This window comes from Bombina bombina, chromosome 3, assembly GCF_027579735.1.
Source record: "Bombina bombina isolate aBomBom1 chromosome 3, aBomBom1.pri, whole genome shotgun sequence".
Taxonomy (NCBI): Eukaryota; Metazoa; Chordata; class Amphibia; order Anura; family Bombinatoridae; genus Bombina; species Bombina bombina.
In genome coordinates, this window is record NC_069501.1 from 662684065 (window position 1) to 662704639 (window position 20575).

A 20575-nucleotide genomic window follows, 5' to 3' on the forward strand; every position below is an offset into this window, starting at 1 on the left:
CGCAGCAAAAACATTTGCGCCAAGAATGACGCAATAAATAGATGCATTTTGCGCCTTTGCAAGCTTAATTGCCCGTGAAAATTAGAATAAACAAGACCGAAGTTACAACTAGCTGGAACCTCAGGTAAGAAAAAATTTACTAAATTTCTCCCAAACATAATTTTCCATGCTGAAACTGTTAGACTGCAAAGGGAAATAAACATAGACCTGACTCATGGCAAATATATGCAATATATATTTAAAACATTAAAAATATAAAGTGCCAAACATAACTGAGAGTGTCTTAAAAAAAAGATATATACTTACCTGAAGACACCCATCCACATATAGCAGACAGCCAAACTAGTACTGAAACATATCAGCAGTGGTAATGGTAGAGGAGTATAATGTCGATCTGTAAAAGGAGGTGGCAGATGAATCCCCACGACCGAATTTACAGAGAGCCTTAGAATAGATTTCCCATAGGTGAAAACATGGCATCATCAGGCAATACTCCCTTCACATCCAGGCCGGACTGGGACTAAAAAAAGGCCTGGGCATTTTGGGGCATAGAGGCCCACCCCCCCACCACTTCTTATTTAACGGTACACACACATCTCACACACACAGACCTCACACACACATACACAGACTTCACACACACACACCACTCTCTCTCTCCCACACACACACACACACACACACACAGACCTCACACACACAAACCTCTCTCACACACAGACCTCACACACACACACACACACACACACACACACACCTCTCATACACACACACACAGACCTCACACACAGACCTAACACACACACACAGACCTCACACACAGACCACACACACAGACCTCACACACACACACACACAGACCTCACACACACAGAGTGACCTCACACACACAGAGTGACCTCACACATACACAAAGACCTCACACACACACACACACACAGACAGGCAGACCTCACACACATACACACACACACAGACTTCACACACAGACATCACACACACACAGACATCACACACACACACAAATACCACACACAGACCTCACACACACACACACCTTACACACACACACAGACATCACACACACACACAAATACCACACACAGACCTCACACACACACACACCTTACACACACACACCTCACACACACACACACACACACACAGACCTCTCACACACACACAGACCTCTCTCACACACACCCACACACACAGAGACCTCACACACACACACACCTTACACACACAGACCTCACACACAGACCTCACACACACACAGACACAGACCTCACACACACAGACCTCACACACACACACCTCACAAACACACAGACCTCACACACACACAGACCTCACACACACACTCACACAGACCTCACACACACACAGAAACTTCACACACACACACACAGAACACACACACACACACACACAGACCTATCACACACACACACACAGACCACACACACACACACACAGACCTCACACACACACACACAGACCTCACACACACAGATATTACATTATTATCTTGCTGCTATCTCCAGGATGTAATTACAAACAGCATAACTGGATGAGTCTGCATGTGGTGCAGCCCAGTGCTGGGAGGTGTGTGTGCATTAGGAGCAATACGTTTGGATGACAGGCAAAGCTGTGCATATAATAGAGGGGGAGAGAGAGTTCTGGCCACTTCACAGGCAGGCACAGGGGACAGGGTGACCAGTCAAGAGAACCAGGACCTGTCAGGACCATCAGATGTAAAAAAAAAAAGAAAAGAAAAAAAGGAGGTACCGTACCAGCAACCTCACACACACACACACAGACCACACACACAGACCTCACACACACACACAGACCTCACACACACACACAGACCTCACACACACACAGACCTCACACACACACACACACACACAGACAGACCTCACACACATACACACACAAAGACCTCACACACAGACATCACACACACACAGACCTCACACACAGACATCACACACACACAGACCTCACACACAGACATCACACACACACACACACACACACAAAGACCACACACAGACCTCACACACACACACACACACACACACAGAGACCTCACACACACACACAGACCTCACACACACACAGACCACACACACACAGACCTCTCTCACACACACACAGAACTCACACACACACACACATAGACCTCACACCCACACACACAGAGACCTCACACACACACACACACACACAGACCGTACACACACACAGACCTTACAAACACACAGACCTCACACACACACACAGACACACACACTCACACAGACCTCACACACACACACGCAGACCTCACACACACACACACACACACACAGACCACACACACATACAGACCTCACACACACACACACACACACACACAGACCTCACACACACACACACAGACCTCTCACACACACACACCTCACACACACACACACACACAGACATCACACACACACACACAGACATCAAGTACATTATTATCTCGCTGCTATCTCCAGGATGTAATTACAAACAGCATAACTGCATGTGGTGCAGCCCAGTGCTGGGAGGTGTGTGTGCATTAGGAGTAATACGTTTGGATGACAGGCAAAGCTGTGCATATAATAGAGGGGGAGAGAGAGTTCTGGCCACTTCACAGGCAGGCACAGGGGACAGGGTGACCAGTCAAGAGAACCAGGACCTGTCAGGACCATCAGATGTAAAAAAACAAAACAAAAAAAAGGAGGTACCGTACCAGCAACAAAGCCTTAGCCAACAAAGGGAAGAGCTCCTTCTCCAAGTCAGAAAAGACTGCAAGACCTCCAGAGCATAAAAAAATGAAATGTATGCTTACCTGATACATTTATTTATTTCTTGACACGGTGAGTCCACAGATCATCATCAGTTACTGTTGGGAATATCACTCCTGGCCAGCAGGAGTCAAAGAGCACCACAGCAAAGCTGTTAAATATCACTCCCCTACCCACAATCCCCCTGTCATTCGACCAAAGGGAAAGGAGAGAAAGGAAGTAACACAAGGTGCAGAGGTGCCTGAGGTTTATATAAAAAGAAACTGTCTGAATACAGGGCGGGTCATGGACTCGCCGTGTTAAGAAATAAATACACTTATCAGGTAAGCATAAATTTTGTTTTCTTTCTAATGACATGGTGAGTCCACGGATCATCATCAATTACTGTTGGGAACCAATACCCAAGCCAGAGGACACAGATGATAAGGGAGGGACAAGAAAGGAACCTAAACAGAAGGCACCACTGCTTGAAGAACCTTCTCCCAAAAGAAGCCTCAGCCAAGGCAAAAGTATCAAATTTAGAGAATTTGGAAAAAGTGTGCAAAGATGACCAAGTTGCAGCCTTGCAAATCTGTTCCACAGAAGCTTCATTTTTGAAGGCCCATGAAGAAGAAACAGCCCTTGTGGAATGAGCAGTGATTTTCCCAGGAGGTTGCTGTCCAGCAGTCTCATATACCAAGCGAATAACGCTCTTCAGCCAAAGGGAAAGTGAAGTAGCCGTAGTTTTCGGACCCTTGCGTTTCCCAGAAAAGCAAACAAACAATGCAGAAGACTGACGAAAGTCCTTAGTTACCTGCAAATAAAATTTTAGCGCTCGCACAACATCCAGATTATGTAATAAGTGTTCTTTGTGAGAAGAAGGATTAGGACACAAAGAAGGTACAATGATTTCCTGATTAATATTCTTGACCGAAACAACCTTGGGCAGGAAACCAAACTTAGAACGCAGAACCACCTTTATGAGAGTGAAATATAAGATAAGGGGAATCACACTGTAAAGCAGAGAGTTCAGAAACTCTCCGAGCAGAGGAAATAGCAACAAGAAACAAAACTTTCCAAGATAACATCTTAATATCTAAAGAATGCATAGGCTCAAACGGAGCCTGTTGCTAAACTTTAAGAACAAGGTTAAGACTCCATGGAGGAGTAACAGGTTTAAGCACAGGCCAAATTCTAATGAAGGCCTGACAAAACGATTGCACGTCTGGCACATTATTATTATTATTATTATTATTATACTTTATTTATGAAGCGCCAACATATTCTTTAGCGCTGTCCATGGATACAATTCATATAAATAAAACAGTACAAGACTTGTAATTTACAAACACATACAGGAGGGATCGAGGGCCCTATTGCCGTGGGAACTTACATTCTAGAAGCGCTAAGCGCTTATGTAACAAAATAGACAAAGCCGAAATCTGACCCTTTTGAGTACTTGCCGACATACCCTTCTCCAGACCATCCTACAAAAAGGACAAAATGTATTTATAAAATTTTTATTTATAAAATATTTTACCTAGGAATCCTTACTCTACTCCAAGAGTATCCTTTGGATTCACACCAATACAAGTATTTACGCCAGATCTTATAATAAATCCTGCGAGTCACAGGCTTACAAGCCTAAATCAAGGTCTCAATGACCGACTGTGAAAATCCACGCTTAGATAAAGCTAAGCGTTCAATCTCCAAGCAGTCAGCTTCAGAGAAACGAGATTTGGATGAAGGAAGGGACCCTGAAGTAGAAGGTCCTTCCTCAGAGGCAGTCTCCAAGGTGGAAAGAATGACATTTCCACTAGGTCTGCATACCAAATCCTGCGAGGCCATGCCGGGGCTATTATAATTACAGACGCCCCCTCTCCTGCTTGATTCGAGCAATGACTCTTGGAAGGAGAGCGAACGGAGGGAACAGGTATGCTAGACTGAAGTTCCAAGGAACTGCCAGAGCAACGATCAGAAATGCCTGCGGATCTCTTGACCTCGTATTTTTTATCAATTGGATCTTTAAAAGAACAACTATCCTCTATGGGAACAGTAGTCCTCTTGGCTAAAGTGGAGATCGCTCCTTCTACCTTAGGAACCGTCTGCCAAGACTCCTTAATAGAATCCGCTATAGGAAATATCTTCTTAAAAATAGGAGATGGAGAAAAGGGAATACCAGGTCTTTTCCATTCTCGAGCAATAATCTCTGCAGCACGGTCAGGAACCGGAAAAACCTCCACCGCGGAGGGAACATCAAAGTATTTGTTCAATTTACTAGACTTTTTAGTATTAACTATGATAATTGTGTCGGAGTCGTACAAAGTAGCCAAAACCTCCTTAAATAATAAACGAAGGTGTTCTGGCTTAAATCTAAAGGATAAGACTTCAGCATCAGAAGAAGGAATTACACTGTCTGAGTCTGAGATTTCCCCCTCAGATGCTACCAACATGTCTTCTTCCTCAGGCTTATGGGAAGGGACACTCTGGATAGCCAGAACTTGATCAGAAACCTTACTAACTGTTTACTTAAATTTCCTTTTACGCCTTCCCTGCAACATTGGGAAAGCTGACAAGGCCTCAGATACCACAAGGGATACCTGGGAAGCAATGTCTTGTAGAGAAAATCCTACAGGATTGCAAGAGGAAACACAGGGCACTGTATGTGGAGACTGAAAAATTTGGGACGCTTGAGGAGAAAGCTACGGCATATCTGCAACAGTAGACACCTGAACAGCATTTGCCTGGGACAATGGTGGCTCTTGGTCAAATATTTTATCTCTATAACTTAAAGTTCTCTCAATGCATGAGGAACAAAAAGGAACTGGGGGTTCCACCTAAGCATCAAAACATAACTGACAAGCAGCAACTTCGCCTGGGATAATGGTTTGAAAAGCCTCTTGATCCATCATATGTAATAAATAGGGATAAAGTGTAAAAATTCTTTATTTGGAAATAAAAAATAAATGTGTACTGTGTCATTAAATATAAATGTGTGTTAGCGCAACAAACCAAATAGACCTCAGGCTACCTATACACCTCAGTAGCTTTACTGAGGTGCCTACCTGTCCTGCAGCTCACAGAGTGACTTCCCTCACAGAAGAAACAATCCCCTTTTCAAATACAGAGCGGTTACAGAGCCCTAACTGCCGTAAAACAAAAGACTTACAACAGTAATCTCCATGACCAAAAGTTAAAGTATAAAAACTACTATAACACACTGAGTCACCATAAATCACCTCACAGTCTCAATGCCCAAACTGCCTAAAAGAAACCCCAAACATGAAGTTTAATAAAGTCCCATATTAAATAAGACAGCTTTTAGCTGTAACAAGTGCCAGCAATCTCCTTGCAAAAGAAAATTAAAATGGCACTTACCTGAAAGTGCTGTCCGGCAGCAGGACAGCTCACCTGGTTTGAGAGGGTGCATCACCTAACATGGACCTGTGAAGAGAGAAAAACTGAGTAAACCTACTCAGGTTTTCTAGCTAGGGCAGCAGATTCTTGAGAAAACACAGTGAGGATTGTACCCTACAAGTTCTCAAGTGCTCAAAAGCCACCACTGCCCTACTGAAGAGACTGATGTGGACTAGGCTAGACCCCAGAAAGTAACAGAGTAAACTTACTCTGCTAAAACAATAATAAAATCTTGATTGAAGAAAACTTCTCATCAGACACCTAAACTTCACCTCCTCCTTGCACTACAGGCAAAGAGAATGACTGGGGGATTGTGGGTAGGGGAGTGATATTTAACAGATTTGCTGTGGTGCTCTTTGCCTCCTCCTGCTGGCCAGGAGTGATATTCCCAACAGTAATTGATGATGATCCGTGGACTCATCATGTCATTAGAAAGAAAACAGGACCGGCAGCCACACGTAGGAGCCCCTGTTCTCTCAGCACCAAGGATAGCGACAAGACAACCTCAAATTTATGTGTACAGTGGGCAATTAGACGGTGTACACTGTTTTTTCCCCCAATATTACCACCCACGACCATCAACACACCAAATGGATAATGTGTGGTGCAGCCATGTGACATGTAGTAGTCCATGGTGGCATACGTGTACCTTATCAGATCCCTATATATTGGCCGCAGTCCGCCCCGCAGCAGAGGAGTACATTGTCGGCCAGCCCTGTCCTACTAGGCTAGTATTATTATCCTTAGGTCCCCTCTTACTCTGAGACCTACTTGACCACCAGTCCACCTGGTGCTGAGTCTGTTTTCAGCCTTCTTCGTCGCTCACTAGCCTCGCTCAGCCTCACAGCCACTGAATCTGGATTCCGGGATGGAGCCGGCGGCAGCATCTTTCAGTTCCGGCCTCCAAGCACTGACACTAGTTAACAGCCTCTGATGTCACTCACGTTGACGCAGCATGCTGGCTGGCATCATCAGTGTGGTGCAGCCGCATGCCGGGCGTGGCGTGTCATTCACAGTCCGCTCACCGCTCAATCTCAGAATTGACGATTCTAATAATGAAGAAAATATTTGATCCCTTGTGTACAAAGGGCACACAAAGAAAACTTCCTCCATTTACAAACTGGGGAGGGTGGGAATCACCAAAGGACTGGGGAGGGTGGGGGTCAGACATCCTCCCACATAAGCAGGTTGATAAAAAAAAACCTGATGGATGAGAGGGTCAGTACCTATTACTGCTAGGTCACAGAGTAATCATCAAAATCTGGAGAACCACAAATTCTGTGTCCTCGTAACTTCCCAGTCATTGCAACTAAAAATAAGTCACTGTATTACTGTGTAGCATTATCTTATGGGAGAATTCTTTATAAGCCTGGCAATGCCCCATCCCAACATGAAGTATATTATGGCAGATCAGTATGTGCTCTATAATTTACAGCAATGCTTCACAAGCTACAGGTATGTTCCATGGAAACCTGGTATCAGTTTAAAGGGATATGAATATTAAAATCAAATTTTAAAAGGTCAGATAGAGAGTGCAATTTTAAAAGACTTTTTAATTAACTTCTATTAGCAAATTTACCTAATTTTTTTATGAATTCTATGTTGATAAACATACCTAGGTAGGCTCAAAAGCAGCAATGTATGACTGTGAGCTAGCTGGTAATTTGTGGCTATACACATATGAATTATTGTCATTGACATACCAGATATGTTCAACTAAGTCCCAGTAGTGCATTGTTTGTAGAGATCTAACTTAAACTATGTGTCTAACCCCTTTACAGGGGTTAATTAAACACATATGGGTCTATTTAACAAGGGCCGAATGGCCCCTGTTCCCCTTGTTTCCGCGCGAGCCTTCAGGCTCGCCGGAAACAGGAGTTAAGAAGCAGCATATGCTGTCGGCATTTATCGATGTGCGGCGGACATGGTTCGCTATAGCGGATCATTTCTGTCCGCACAATGATAAATGGGGACCATAGTAATATGTAAGCGTTAGTGGAATGATAAAATACTAACTATACCTTATTACAGCATTTTCTTTTTGCACTTGCATGTCCCTTTAAAGTAACATGGAATACTTAATTAAACTTTAATGATTCAGATAGTGCTTATTAAAGATGAAAAGTGCTTATTTTGTTACATTTGCCCCATTTTCTTAGTCTTCATTGATGAATATTAGCTCCTTTTCATGAAAGCATACTAAGGTAGGCTTAGGAGCATGCATGTGTTTTGAGCACCATATGTACAACAGGGTTTCAAAAACTGATGCAAACACTGTTGTCACATGTGTTCCTGTGTTAGAGTACAATTTAAATATTAGTAGTGCAGGAGTCAACTCATGCTGGACCACAAGCCATGCAAAAGAATATCAGGTCATTATGTTAATATGCACAGAAATAAAATGAAAAGAAATAAAGCAATGACGTGTTTTATTCATCTTACTATATTTTTAATCAGTAATTAAATGTACAACTAGTGATCATTTTAAAATGTGCTCCTACTATCTCGTTTTAGCTTTATGGCGACTGATCAGCAGGTGACTATGTAACCGTCTGGAGCTGATTCACTGACTGCGACACTGCTATATTTCCAATTAATTAAAAACTATCTTACCTCTTTCCTGGCCTGGCAAACAATGCTTGGTGCGATATATGATTCGTATGCACCATCAGCAACAAGGTTTACAGGAGCTGTAAATAAAATACAGAAATAAGTCACATTATCTGTAAAGTCAATCATTTTGTAAGCCATTTGTTTTGGTTTGATATATTGCTCCACAAAAGAGAAAAGCAAAATTTATGCTTACCTGATAAATTTCTTTCCGGATATGGAGAGTCCACAATGTCATTCCAATTAGTAGTGGGAATATCACTCCTGGCCAGCAGGAGTAGGCAAAGAGCACCACAGCAAAGATGTTAAGTGTCACTCCCCTACCCATAATCCTCAGTCATTCGACCTAAGGGAAATGGAAAAAGGAATAACACAAAAGTGTAGAGGTGCCTGAGGTTTAGTCAAAAATAACTGTACCCATGGACAGCGCTGCGGAATCTGCCGGCGCTTTATAAATAAAGAATAATAATAGTAAATAATAATAACTGTCTTAATTAAGGGTGGGGTCATGGACTCTCCATATCCAGAAAGAAAGAAATTTATCAGGTAAGCATACATTTTGTTTTCTTTCTTAAGATATGGAGATTCCACTACGTCATTCCAATTACTAGTGGGAACCAATACCCAAGCTAGAGGACACAGAATGAATAGGGGGGGAGAACAAGACAGGCAGACCTAAACAGAAGGCACCACCGCTTGAAGAACCTTTCTCCCAAAAGAGGCCTCAGCCGAGGCAAAAGTATCAAATTTGGAAAATTTGGAAAAAGTATGCAGAGAGGACCAATTTGCAGCCTTGCAAAGCTGTTCCACAGAAGCTTCATCTTTGAAAGTCCAAGAAGAGGAGACAGCCCAAGTGGAATAAGCTGTAATTATCTCAGGAGGCTGCTGTCCAGCAGTATTATAAACAAAACAAAATCATACTTCTCAATCAGAGGAAAAGAGAAGTAGAAGTAGCCTTCTAACCCTTACGCTTTCCTGAGAAACAAACAAACAGCGCAGAAGACTGGCGAAAATCCTTAGTCGTCTGTAGGTAGAATTTTTGAGCACGCACAACATCCAAGTTGTGCAACAGACTTTATGACAAGAAGAATTTCCTGATTAATATTTCTATCCGAAACCACTTTAGGAAGAAACCCCAATTTAGTACAAAGAACCGCCTTATCCGCATGAAAGATAAGGTAAGGCAAATCACACTGCAAAGCCAAGAGTTCAGAAACTCTCTGAGCAGAAGAGATAGCAATAAGAAACAAAACCTTCCAAGATAGCACTCTATGGAATGCATTGGTTTAAACGGAGCCTGCTGCAAAACTTTAAGAACAAGATTAAGGCTCCAAGGAGGAGCAACAGGGCCTGGCAAAAAGATTGAACATCTGGTACATCTGACAGACGCTTATGTAAAAGAATAGATAAAGAAGAAATCTTACCTTTCAGAGAACTGACTGACAACCCCTTCTCCAGGCCCTCCTGAAGAAAATACAAAATCCTAGGAATCCTGGCCCTACTCCAAGAGTATCTCTTGGATTCACACTAATAAAAGTATTTACACCATACCTTATGGTAAGTTTTACAAGTAACAGACTTGCGAGCCTGCAGCATAGTCTCAATGACCGACTCAGAAAACCCACGCTTAGCCAGAACTAAGCGTTCAATCTCCAAGCAGTCAGCTTCAGAGAAACGAGATTTGAATGGAGGAAAGGAGCTATTAGAATTACCGATGCTCTCTCCTGTTTGATAAGAGCAATGACTTGTGGAAGGAGCGCAAACGGAGGAAAAAGTTATACTAGACGGAAGTCCCAAGGAACCGCCAGAGCATCTATCAAGGCAGCTTGCGGAACTCTTGACCTTGAACCGTATCGTGGAAGCTTGGTGTTCTGCCGAGACGCCATCAGATCCAACTCCGGCACCCCCCACCTCCGGATGGAGAGCCCACTCCCTGGGATGAAATGTCTGTCTGCTCAGGAAATCCGCCTCCCAGTTGTCCACACCTGGAATGTGGATGGCAGATAGGCAACAATTGTGAGCTTCCGCCCATTGAATAATCCGAGACACCTCCTTCATGGCTAAGGAACTCCGAGTTCCTCCCTGGTGGTTGTTGTAAGCCACTAGGCTAAGGACAATTGAGGCCAAGCCATCAGAGCATTGTAAATCGCTCTCAACTTCAAGATGTTTATTGGGAGAGCAGACTCCTCCCGAGTCCATAGTCCCTGAAACTTTAACGAGTCCCAGACTGCTTCCCAGCCTAGCAGGCTGGCGTCAGTGGTCACTATCAACCAGAAATGTCTCTGGAAGCATTATGCTCAGTGTTTAAGCTGCCGCCCTCAGAGCTCGGTGAGTCAGATTGACTACTGCCCATGCTGCAAACACACTGCTGTCCCATTCACTGACTACACATGCAGTCACGAGCCGATTAAGGAGACTACACGTGCAGTCAGGAGCCAATTTGCAGCCAAAGCCGCTATTTGGAATAGTTTCAGTTCCCACTGAGCTGTGCCAATAGGTTAAAATGATCTGTGACCCCCTAAGTATCAATCACATGTCAACCATGTGATATGCGTAACAGGCAGGCCGAAAGTCAGAAACCCAAAAACATTTTTTTTAAAAATTTGTGCTGAAGCAGGGACACAACTACACACTACTGCCGACACACTAGTGTGTCCCGACACACAGATCCAAATGGTCTCCATTCCATTGTCTGAGCATGCATAACTGCAGAGCTCTCAAATGGAATCGAGCAAAGGGAATGATGTCCATGGAAGTGACCATCAGACCAATTACCTCCATACACTGAGCCACTGATGGCCAAACAGTAGACTATAGAGAGAAGCAAGAAGAGACAATCTATTATGGTCCCTAAGAAAACCACTGTTGTAGCTGGAACAAGGGAACTCTTTTCCAGATTCACTTTCCACCGGTGGGAACGTAGAAAAGACAACAAGATCTCTGTAGGAGAGTTTGCTTGTTGAAAAGATGGTGCCTGAACCAATATGTTGTCCAGGTAGGGCATCACTGCAATTCCCCGAGACCTGATCACTGCCAAAAGAGCCCCCAGAACTTTTGAGAAAATTCTGGGAGCTGTGGCAAGGCCAAATGGAAGAGCTACAAACTGAAAGTGTTTGTCTAGAAAGGCGAATCTCAGAAACTTGTGATGATCCCTGTGGATGGGAACATGAAAATACACATCCTTCAGGTCTATGGTCATCATGAACTGACCCTCTTGGACCAAAGGAAGAATGGAACGAATGGTTACCATTTTGAAGGATGGTACCCTGAGAAACTTGTTGAAACACTTTAGGTCTAAAATGGGTCAAAAAGTCCATATTTTTTGGGAACCACAAACAAATTTGAATAGAATCCCAGACCCTGTTCCCTTACTGGAACTGGAACAATCACTCCCAGGGAGGAAAGGTCCTGAACGCAGTTCAAGAATGCCTATCTTTATCTGGTCTGCAGATAATCTTGATAGGTGGAATCTGCCCCTTGGAGGAAAAGTTTTGAAATCTATTTTGTAACCCTGAGATACTATGTCTACAACCCAAGGATCTGGGACATCTCGTATGCATGTTTGACAAAACAGGGAAAGTCTGCCCCCCACTTGATCTGATCCCGGACCAGGGGCTGACCCTTCATGCTTACTTAGATTCAACTGCAGGTTTCTTTGATTGCTTCCCCTTGCTCCAAGACTGATTGGGTTTCCAAGAAGACTTGGACTGTTCCTGCATGGAAGAAGAAGAGGAAGACTTTCCTTTCAAGTTACTAAAGGAACGAAAATGACTTTGACGTCCTTCATGTCTGTTCTTCTTGTCTTGTGGTAGAAAAGACCCTTTCCCATCCATAATATCAGAAATTATATCTGCCAGACCAGGTCCAAACAAAGTTTTACCCTTGTAAGGAAGCGCCAGAAGCTTGGACTTAGAAGTCACATCAGCTGACCAAGATTTTAGCCACAAAGCCCTACGGGCTTAGACAGTGAAGTCAGACATCTTGGCTCCCAGTCTAATAATTTGTATTTGTATGTTAGGATCAGAAAGAAAAGAATTTGCTAGTTTGAGAGCCTTAATCCTATCTTTGATCTCCTCAAATGGAGTCTCTGCTAGAATTGATTCAGACAAGGCATCGCACCAATAAGATGCAGCACTTGCTACTGTGGCAATACAAACTGCAGGTTTTCAAATAAAGAGAGAAATGGATATATCAGAGCACACAATGTAGCCACAAATTAAAGTACTGTATAGTGTATATGTGAGCTGGCTTGGAGCGAGCCAGGTATAATAAAATATAACTTTTAATAATGTATGTTAAAATAAAGATGGTGGAAAGTTCCACATATGAAGTGCAGAGTTAAAAGCAATTAAAAAGAAGGTTGAATGCTGAAATGCCCTGGTAACCACCTATTATGTGAGTTAAATGATAGAGTCTGGCAAGGAGGCACTACAAAATGCTCGCGGATTGCACAAAAACTATGCTATAAAGAGGATTGACCTCACACAACAATATATATCTGTCTAGTGCAATACTGGAGCAGTGTCAAACCTTGCCAGAGTCCCAATCTATATTGTGTCAATAAGTATGGAGATTAGAAAAACTATCCGTGTTACGATACTTAGCTAATAGTGAGTGTAGCCCATATCACAATCGGACACACATAAACCCAGTAAAAGGTAACTATATATAACTCCTATTAGATACTAGTACTCAAATTGACCCACAAAGGCAAATAGTTACAGCATTCTAAGAGAGCGCTCTCTTAGAATGCTGTAACTATTTGCCTTTGTGGGTCAATTTGAGTACTAGTATCTAATAGGAGTTATATATAGTTACCTTTTACTGGGTTTATGTGTGTCCGATTGTGATATGGGCTACACTCACTATTAGCTAAGTATCGTAACACGGATAGTTTTTCTAATCTCCATACTTATTGACACAATATAGATTGGGACTCTGGCAAGGTTTGACACTGCTCCAGTATTGCACTAGACAGATATATATTGTTGTGTGAGGTCAATCCTCTTTATAGCTTAGTTTTTGTGCAATCCGCGAGCATTTTGTAGTGCCTCCTTGCCAGACTCTATCATTTAACTCACATAATAGGTGGTTACCAGGGCATTTCAGCATTCAACCTTCTTTTTAATTGCTTTTAACTCTGCACTTCATATGTGGAACTTTCCACCATCTTTATTTTAACATACATTATTAAAAGTTATATTTTATTATACCTGGCTCGCTCCAAGCCAGCTCACATATACACTATACAGTACTTTAATTTGTGGCTACATTGTGTGCTCTGATATATCCATTTCTCTCTTTATTTTTCCTACATTTATTTTAGGATATTGAGCACCCCCCTGCCCTTATAATATATAAGAGATTGATTCTCTCTACACAGGGTTGATATACTCTTCTTCCCTGCAGGATATGATACACAATTATTGGGGACTTAATTGACATTACATTGCTAATCTCTCTCCCTATACTTATATAGGTTTTCAAATAAGCCTCCAGCATCTTATCCATGGGATCCTTAAAGAAGCAGCTATCCTCTATAGGGATCATAGTTCTCTTAGCCAGAGTATAAATAGCCCCTTCTACTTTAGGCACCGTGCGCCATGAATCTTTAATGGAATCAGCAACAGGAAACATTCTTTTAAAGATGGCAGACGGGGAGAAAGGTATCCCTAGCTTCTCCCATTCCTGTGAAATAATCTCTGTCACATGGTCTGGAACAGGAAACACTTCCACAGAGGAAGGAACATCATAGTATTTATTAAGTTTATTAGATTTCTTAGGGTTGACAACGACAGGAGAATCTGAGTTGTCCAAAGTAGCTAATACCTCCTTTAACAGTACACGTAGGTGTTCAAGGTTAAATCTGAAGTTTACTTCTTCAGCATCAGACAATGGAATTATACTGTCTGAATCAGAAATTTCACCCTCAGAGGCTACCGAGGTATCCTCCTCATCAGACTTATGAGAGAGTGCAACCTGCATAGTCACAGACAGAACAGACACCTTACAATCTGACAAATTTTTAGATTTCCTCTGGCACTTCCCCAACATGGGAAAAGCAGATAAAGTTGCTGATACCGCAGAAGATACTTGAGCAGCAAAATCTGATGGCAAAAAACTCCTCCAGGAGTCTGAGAGGAACTGCAGGGCACTGTATGTGATGCAATTGAGGCTTGGGATGGTAAGGGAGAAAGCTGTGGCATTGCCTGAACAGCATTATCCTGAGAGACATTTGGCTCAGCAGGTAAAATCCTATCTTTACACTTTACAGTTCTAGCTAGACAAGTAGCACAGAATTGCATAGGCAAAACAATTTGTGCCTCCAGACATAGTAAACATCTGTCAAACGTAACAGTTTCCTGGTCCATGTCTTAACAGAAAAGTAAAAATTCCCAAAATAAATGGAATGACTATAATTAATAAAATGACTACTGTCACTTTTTATCCCACAGAGTATTAAACATGCTAAATAAGGCTGTGAAAAATAAGGCAAAAAAAGTTTTAAACCTCTACACCTCACTGAGGTGCTCTTACCGTAACTAGCAAATAAACTAACGATTGCTAGCCAAGGACCTCCTCCATTGATCTATCTGACACCGGAGAATCTGAGAAGAAGTGACGCCACTCCGCTCCAATATTTTTACAGAGAGCAGGAAGTCACATGACCATCAGAGAAGGGAAACTGTGCAATACTAAAAGCACTCGATCCATAACTCTGTCAGAAGACTGGAGTCTATTACAAACCGGCTAATTGACAAACTGACACACATCAGTGTAAAAAAATACTGGATAAGTTCATGGACTGATATTCACACATAACTAAGCCCAATAAATGTTTTTCATGGCGTTTATAACAAATTATGAAATAGAAATATCCCATACTAAAATGGAAAAATAACCCCTAGTCTTTCAACATCAGTGCCTGCACCCTGCTCAATTAAATCCAGTATAATGGATTACCTTTAAAATGTCCCAATAATACTTCAGCTGTAATAATCTTCTGAAGTGCAAGTCTTCAGTACCTAGAAGACAAAAAGCACTTACCTGCAGTCTAGCTGTCCGGCAGGAAAACAGCTCACAAGGCATGAAAGGACACATACTCCTTACAAAGACCTGTGGAAAAAGAAAGAACAGAGTAACCAACTCTGGCTTTCTATGACTAGGGCAGCAATGTGTTAGGAAACAAAGTAAGGGCCACCTCACAACTTCCTAACTGCTTAAAAGCCACCACTACTCTACTGAAGAGATTGACGTGGACTCAGCAAAACCCAAATCCTTGCTTGCAGGGAAAAGTACCCAAAAAAGGATTTCATTTCTTCAGACACCAAACTTCACCTCCTCCATTGACAGAGGCAAAGAAAATGACTGGGGATTATGGCTAGGGGAGTGACACTTAAAAGCTTTGCTGTGGTACTCTTTGCCTACTCCTGCTGGCCAGGAGTGATATTCCCACTAGTAATTGGAATGACGTTGTGGACTCTCCATATCTTATGAAAGAAAATATTTTCCATGCCCAGTGTGAAAGCCATCTAGGATGCATTAACCACATGGTTTTATAGATGGTACTTCACTGACAGTTAAAAAATAGGGATCAGCCTTATTATTGCATGTTATATGACGTTTATCAATCAAAGCAGAAGCTCAGCAAGTACGGCCAGAAGGGTACTTTGATTTAATATGGTATTAGCAGCAGAAAACTGAGGTAGTTAAACCACTTTATAGATAAGTAACCTCATCTTGAATGTTGTGTACAGTTCTTGAGGCTGCATCTCCAGAAGAATATAATGAAAAAGAAGCTGTTCAGAGAAGGGCTAAGGGCTACTAGAATGGTAAATGGTTTAAAAAATTAAATTAAGAAGGAAAGATTTCATACCCTTAATATAGTAGAGAGTAAGGAGAGAGGTGATGTAATAGATACCTTCAAATATTTTCAGGGATTTAATTAAATTAATAAAGCTGAGGGTGAAAGCATTTTACTCAAGAACAAGATGTTGTGATAACAAGTTGGAAGAAAATAGTAATTTGCAGAGACATCATTACAGAACAAGTGGTTGATTCATTGTATAGACATCTAATAGGGTGGTAAGAACAAATACAGTAGGAAATTAGAAAAATGTCTGTAATATGCATAAGGCTTATTTAAGCGTTTGAAGAATATGCAGACACAATTGGCCTTCCGGTTCTTAACTGATGTGTATTTTCCATTTATCTGTGTTTCTAACAGGACTTAATTCCAGTCAAATAAAAAAAAATCCATTGTCAATTATACGTAATGGATTTTCCGAAGGTTTTCAAATTTGAATTAATTTCAGTGTGTGAATTAGTGGGACAAACACTACCCCCCCCCCCCCCCATACTTTACATGAGGACAATTTGACACCAGTATGCCAATCAATCAGCAAATATTAGCAGGCTTTCAAAGTATTTTTCAATGTTTTTAAATTTTACATTTAAGACCTGTAGGATTTTCATTTTTTTTACTGAATGCCATTTTAGCTGTTTATACGCCTTGTTGTCTCTTTTAAAGGTCTTGTGCATGCTCATTTAAGAAAACAAAAAATTGTATTTACTAAAAAGTGAAAAATAACATTCAAATTGCACAAAGTATGAACTGCCTACATAAAAAATAATCATCTATATGTTTATTTATGATTGCAATACAAAGTGGAAAAACCTAAATCCAAATATCATCAACAGCAATACTAAATTATCTGTAATGTTTCCGTAGATCTGGAGTTTTATTGCTAATTCAAATGGCTGCTATATGATGTTTTCACGCACAAATTAAGATTCTCTTCACATCTTCAATATGTTCAAGCAATAAATGCAAAACCAATTGCAATGCAAAATGTAGCAAAAATTATTATGGTATTCTTTAACGAAAATATCTATTTTTTAAAACTATACAAAAAAATGAAGTAGCCTGTCCCTTTAATGCAGATCAAGAATGAATTATATTTTTGCACTGGGATATTATAGGCAGCAAGATTTCTCTGATGTGATCATTTTTCCTTTTAAGTGCTTGTAGGTTTGAATATTTTGAGATTGTTTTTAAATAAAACCACCAGTGTTTTCAATCTCTGGGGTAGATTAAGGCTGCACCTCTAATCCTGACCAATAACTAATTATTCTACTCTGAGAAAAATATAACAATATGTGATACTCCTAGCAGCAATACATATATATATATATATATATATATATATATATATATATATATATATATATATATATATATATATATATATATATATATATATATATACTGTGTATATATATATATATATATATATATATATGTATAGGGGCACTAAAAAAAGTGTCACAAAGCCCAGAAGCCAATAGAAATCAGGAGATAAAAACAAAAACAATATTGTCAGAAAAGATAAAATTAAATACACAATTATGGGCCAGATTTAGTGGAGCACTAAATATCGATTTCATGAGCTCCAGGTAGCAATAACTAGCCACTTGTAATGGTTGATTAATTATCACGCACCCGAAAACAGGAAAATTTGCCCATTTGCGGGCGCACAATAATTTAGCTCTCCACTTGTAATCTAGCCATATATGTGTGGAGAGTAAAACAATGTCTTATATTAGCCCAAAATCACATTAAAATTGAAAAAACAACATTCTTCATATCCAGAAAATATCCGGTCAGACACTTGGGTTTTTTTTTTTGTGGGTTTACTATGACTAACTCAGGGCTAGATTACGAGTGGAGCGTTATTTATCAGTCCCACACACACGCTAACTCTGCTAAAAGTAAGCTTTTTGCATGCGTTGGGTACCGCGTGTATTACATGTTAAAAGTAAAACGCTTTTGCTTGCGCGCTAACCTGATGCGTGCAAAAAGTCGAAGTTAGAATATCGAGACTGCATTAATGTATTCACCTATAGACTTCAATGGAGTGTAAAAAGTTAAGAAAAAAACCAAACCCCCTTACTCGCGCGCAAACCCGATTGCATTTTCTCAAGAGAGCTAGCCCAACATGAAATATTAATATTTCACATTCCAATGTTCTTCACATAGAAGAATATGTTCTATTTATTCATAAATACATATTTCTATATACTGTATATATATATATATATATAAAAATTTGATAAAATATAGATCTAAACCTATATGCATGTGATTATACATAGGTATAGATATATATAGGAATATGTACAGGTTTACCTCACTTTACAGCGTTTCACTAATACAGCGCTTTGTGGTAGACATGTGCATTTCGATTCTTTACGAATTGAAATTCGGCCGAATTTGTTAAATTCAGAGATTCGGATCGATTTGAATTTCCGAATTACGGTAGTACCGAATCTACCGAATAAATCTGAATTAGTTCGGATTTATTAGTTACATTCGGATGGCCATGGATTACACTAGTATTGTACAGTATATTAGGTTATATCACTCTGCTATGGGTTACACCTAATATACAGTACATAATACTAGTCTAATACACAGCACATCCCACCTAACACATACCGAAATTCCGAATTTCCGTATCGAACTGAACCAAATCCAGACGATTTTATTCGAATCCGAATTAATCCGAAACAAATCCGAAATTAATTCATTCGAATTTTTCAGAATTCGAATCGATCCGAACCAAAATTCGAAAACATCCGAGCTCAAGTTCAACCTCAAAGGATTTTGAAACAATGCTTTAATCTTCGTGAGATTGCGAGAAAACTGACTGGCACCATTTTGTTATGCACAGTTCACTCTGTTTACAGCATTACAGTGCAATCTGTGTCTCAGTGATATAGGCTGGCAAATTTTACTCCAGTAATTGTCACTATTTTACAGGTACAGTTTTTATTGAATACTGGGCTGTGCTAGTGTTAAACTAAACCTAGCACTATTGCAACCCTAATATATGTTAGTTCAAACATGTTTTCAAGTTTTTAAACACACTGGCAAGTGAAAAGAAAGCTAAAACTGCCTTGTTTCACTTTAAGGCGGTTTTCACTTTACAGCGGGGCTCCGGTAACTAACCCGCTGTATGAGCGGGGTATACCTGTAATTAAAAATATTTAGAACAAATTATTCCCCTATGTGAAGAACATTGGAATATAGAATATTTACAGTACAAACACAGTTAAACACTTTATTAAATATTGCATATATATGACTATTCATTGTTTCATCTACTTGCAAAGGGCTCCAATGCACATTTATATATATATATTAAATATTAGGGTAATTTGAAAGGTTCTTTGACTCATATAGGTAGTGTCATTAGTTCTCCTTTTTTGATTGCATATTCAGACATGTGTATGTATGTGTTTCTATATTAAAGCCCTTTACATGCTTTTTTTTTCTAACACCTGAAACCTCATACCTAACTTTTTTTTATGCACTTTTTTATTATGTGGTGTTAATATGAGTGCAACTGTACTTTTAAATGTACTTTTGATGTACTTTGTGTAACTTTTTATTTGAGTGTAACAGTTAACCAGAGCTAACCTGACACTCGTTAAATTCAATTGCACTTGAGCGAACACCTTTACTTTCAACTTGTAATACTTCCGTCATGAACAAACGTCCATGGTAAACCCCTTATCGCTCGTGCGGAATTGTTAGCACGCCACTCATAATCTAGCCCTTAATGTCTAATCCATTGGGGCCCATTTATCAAGCTCCGAACGGAACTTGTGGGCCTGTGTTTCTGGTGAGTGTTCAGACTCGCCAGAAACAGCAGTTATGAAGCAGCGGTCTAAAGACCGCTGCTCCA

General features: G+C 40.6%; 1 protein-coding gene across 1 annotated transcript in view; it reads right to left on the reverse strand.

Annotated features, from left to right (window-relative positions):
- REPS2 (RALBP1 associated Eps domain containing 2) overlaps positions 1-20575 on the reverse strand; it is a 611369-nt gene that overhangs the window by 223678 nt on the left and 367116 nt on the right. The window contains exon 9 of the mRNA XM_053707397.1: positions 8829-8905. Coding sequence (XP_053563372.1) covers positions 8829-8905 — 77 coding nt within the window. The remainder of the gene's footprint in view (positions 1-8828; positions 8906-20575) is intronic.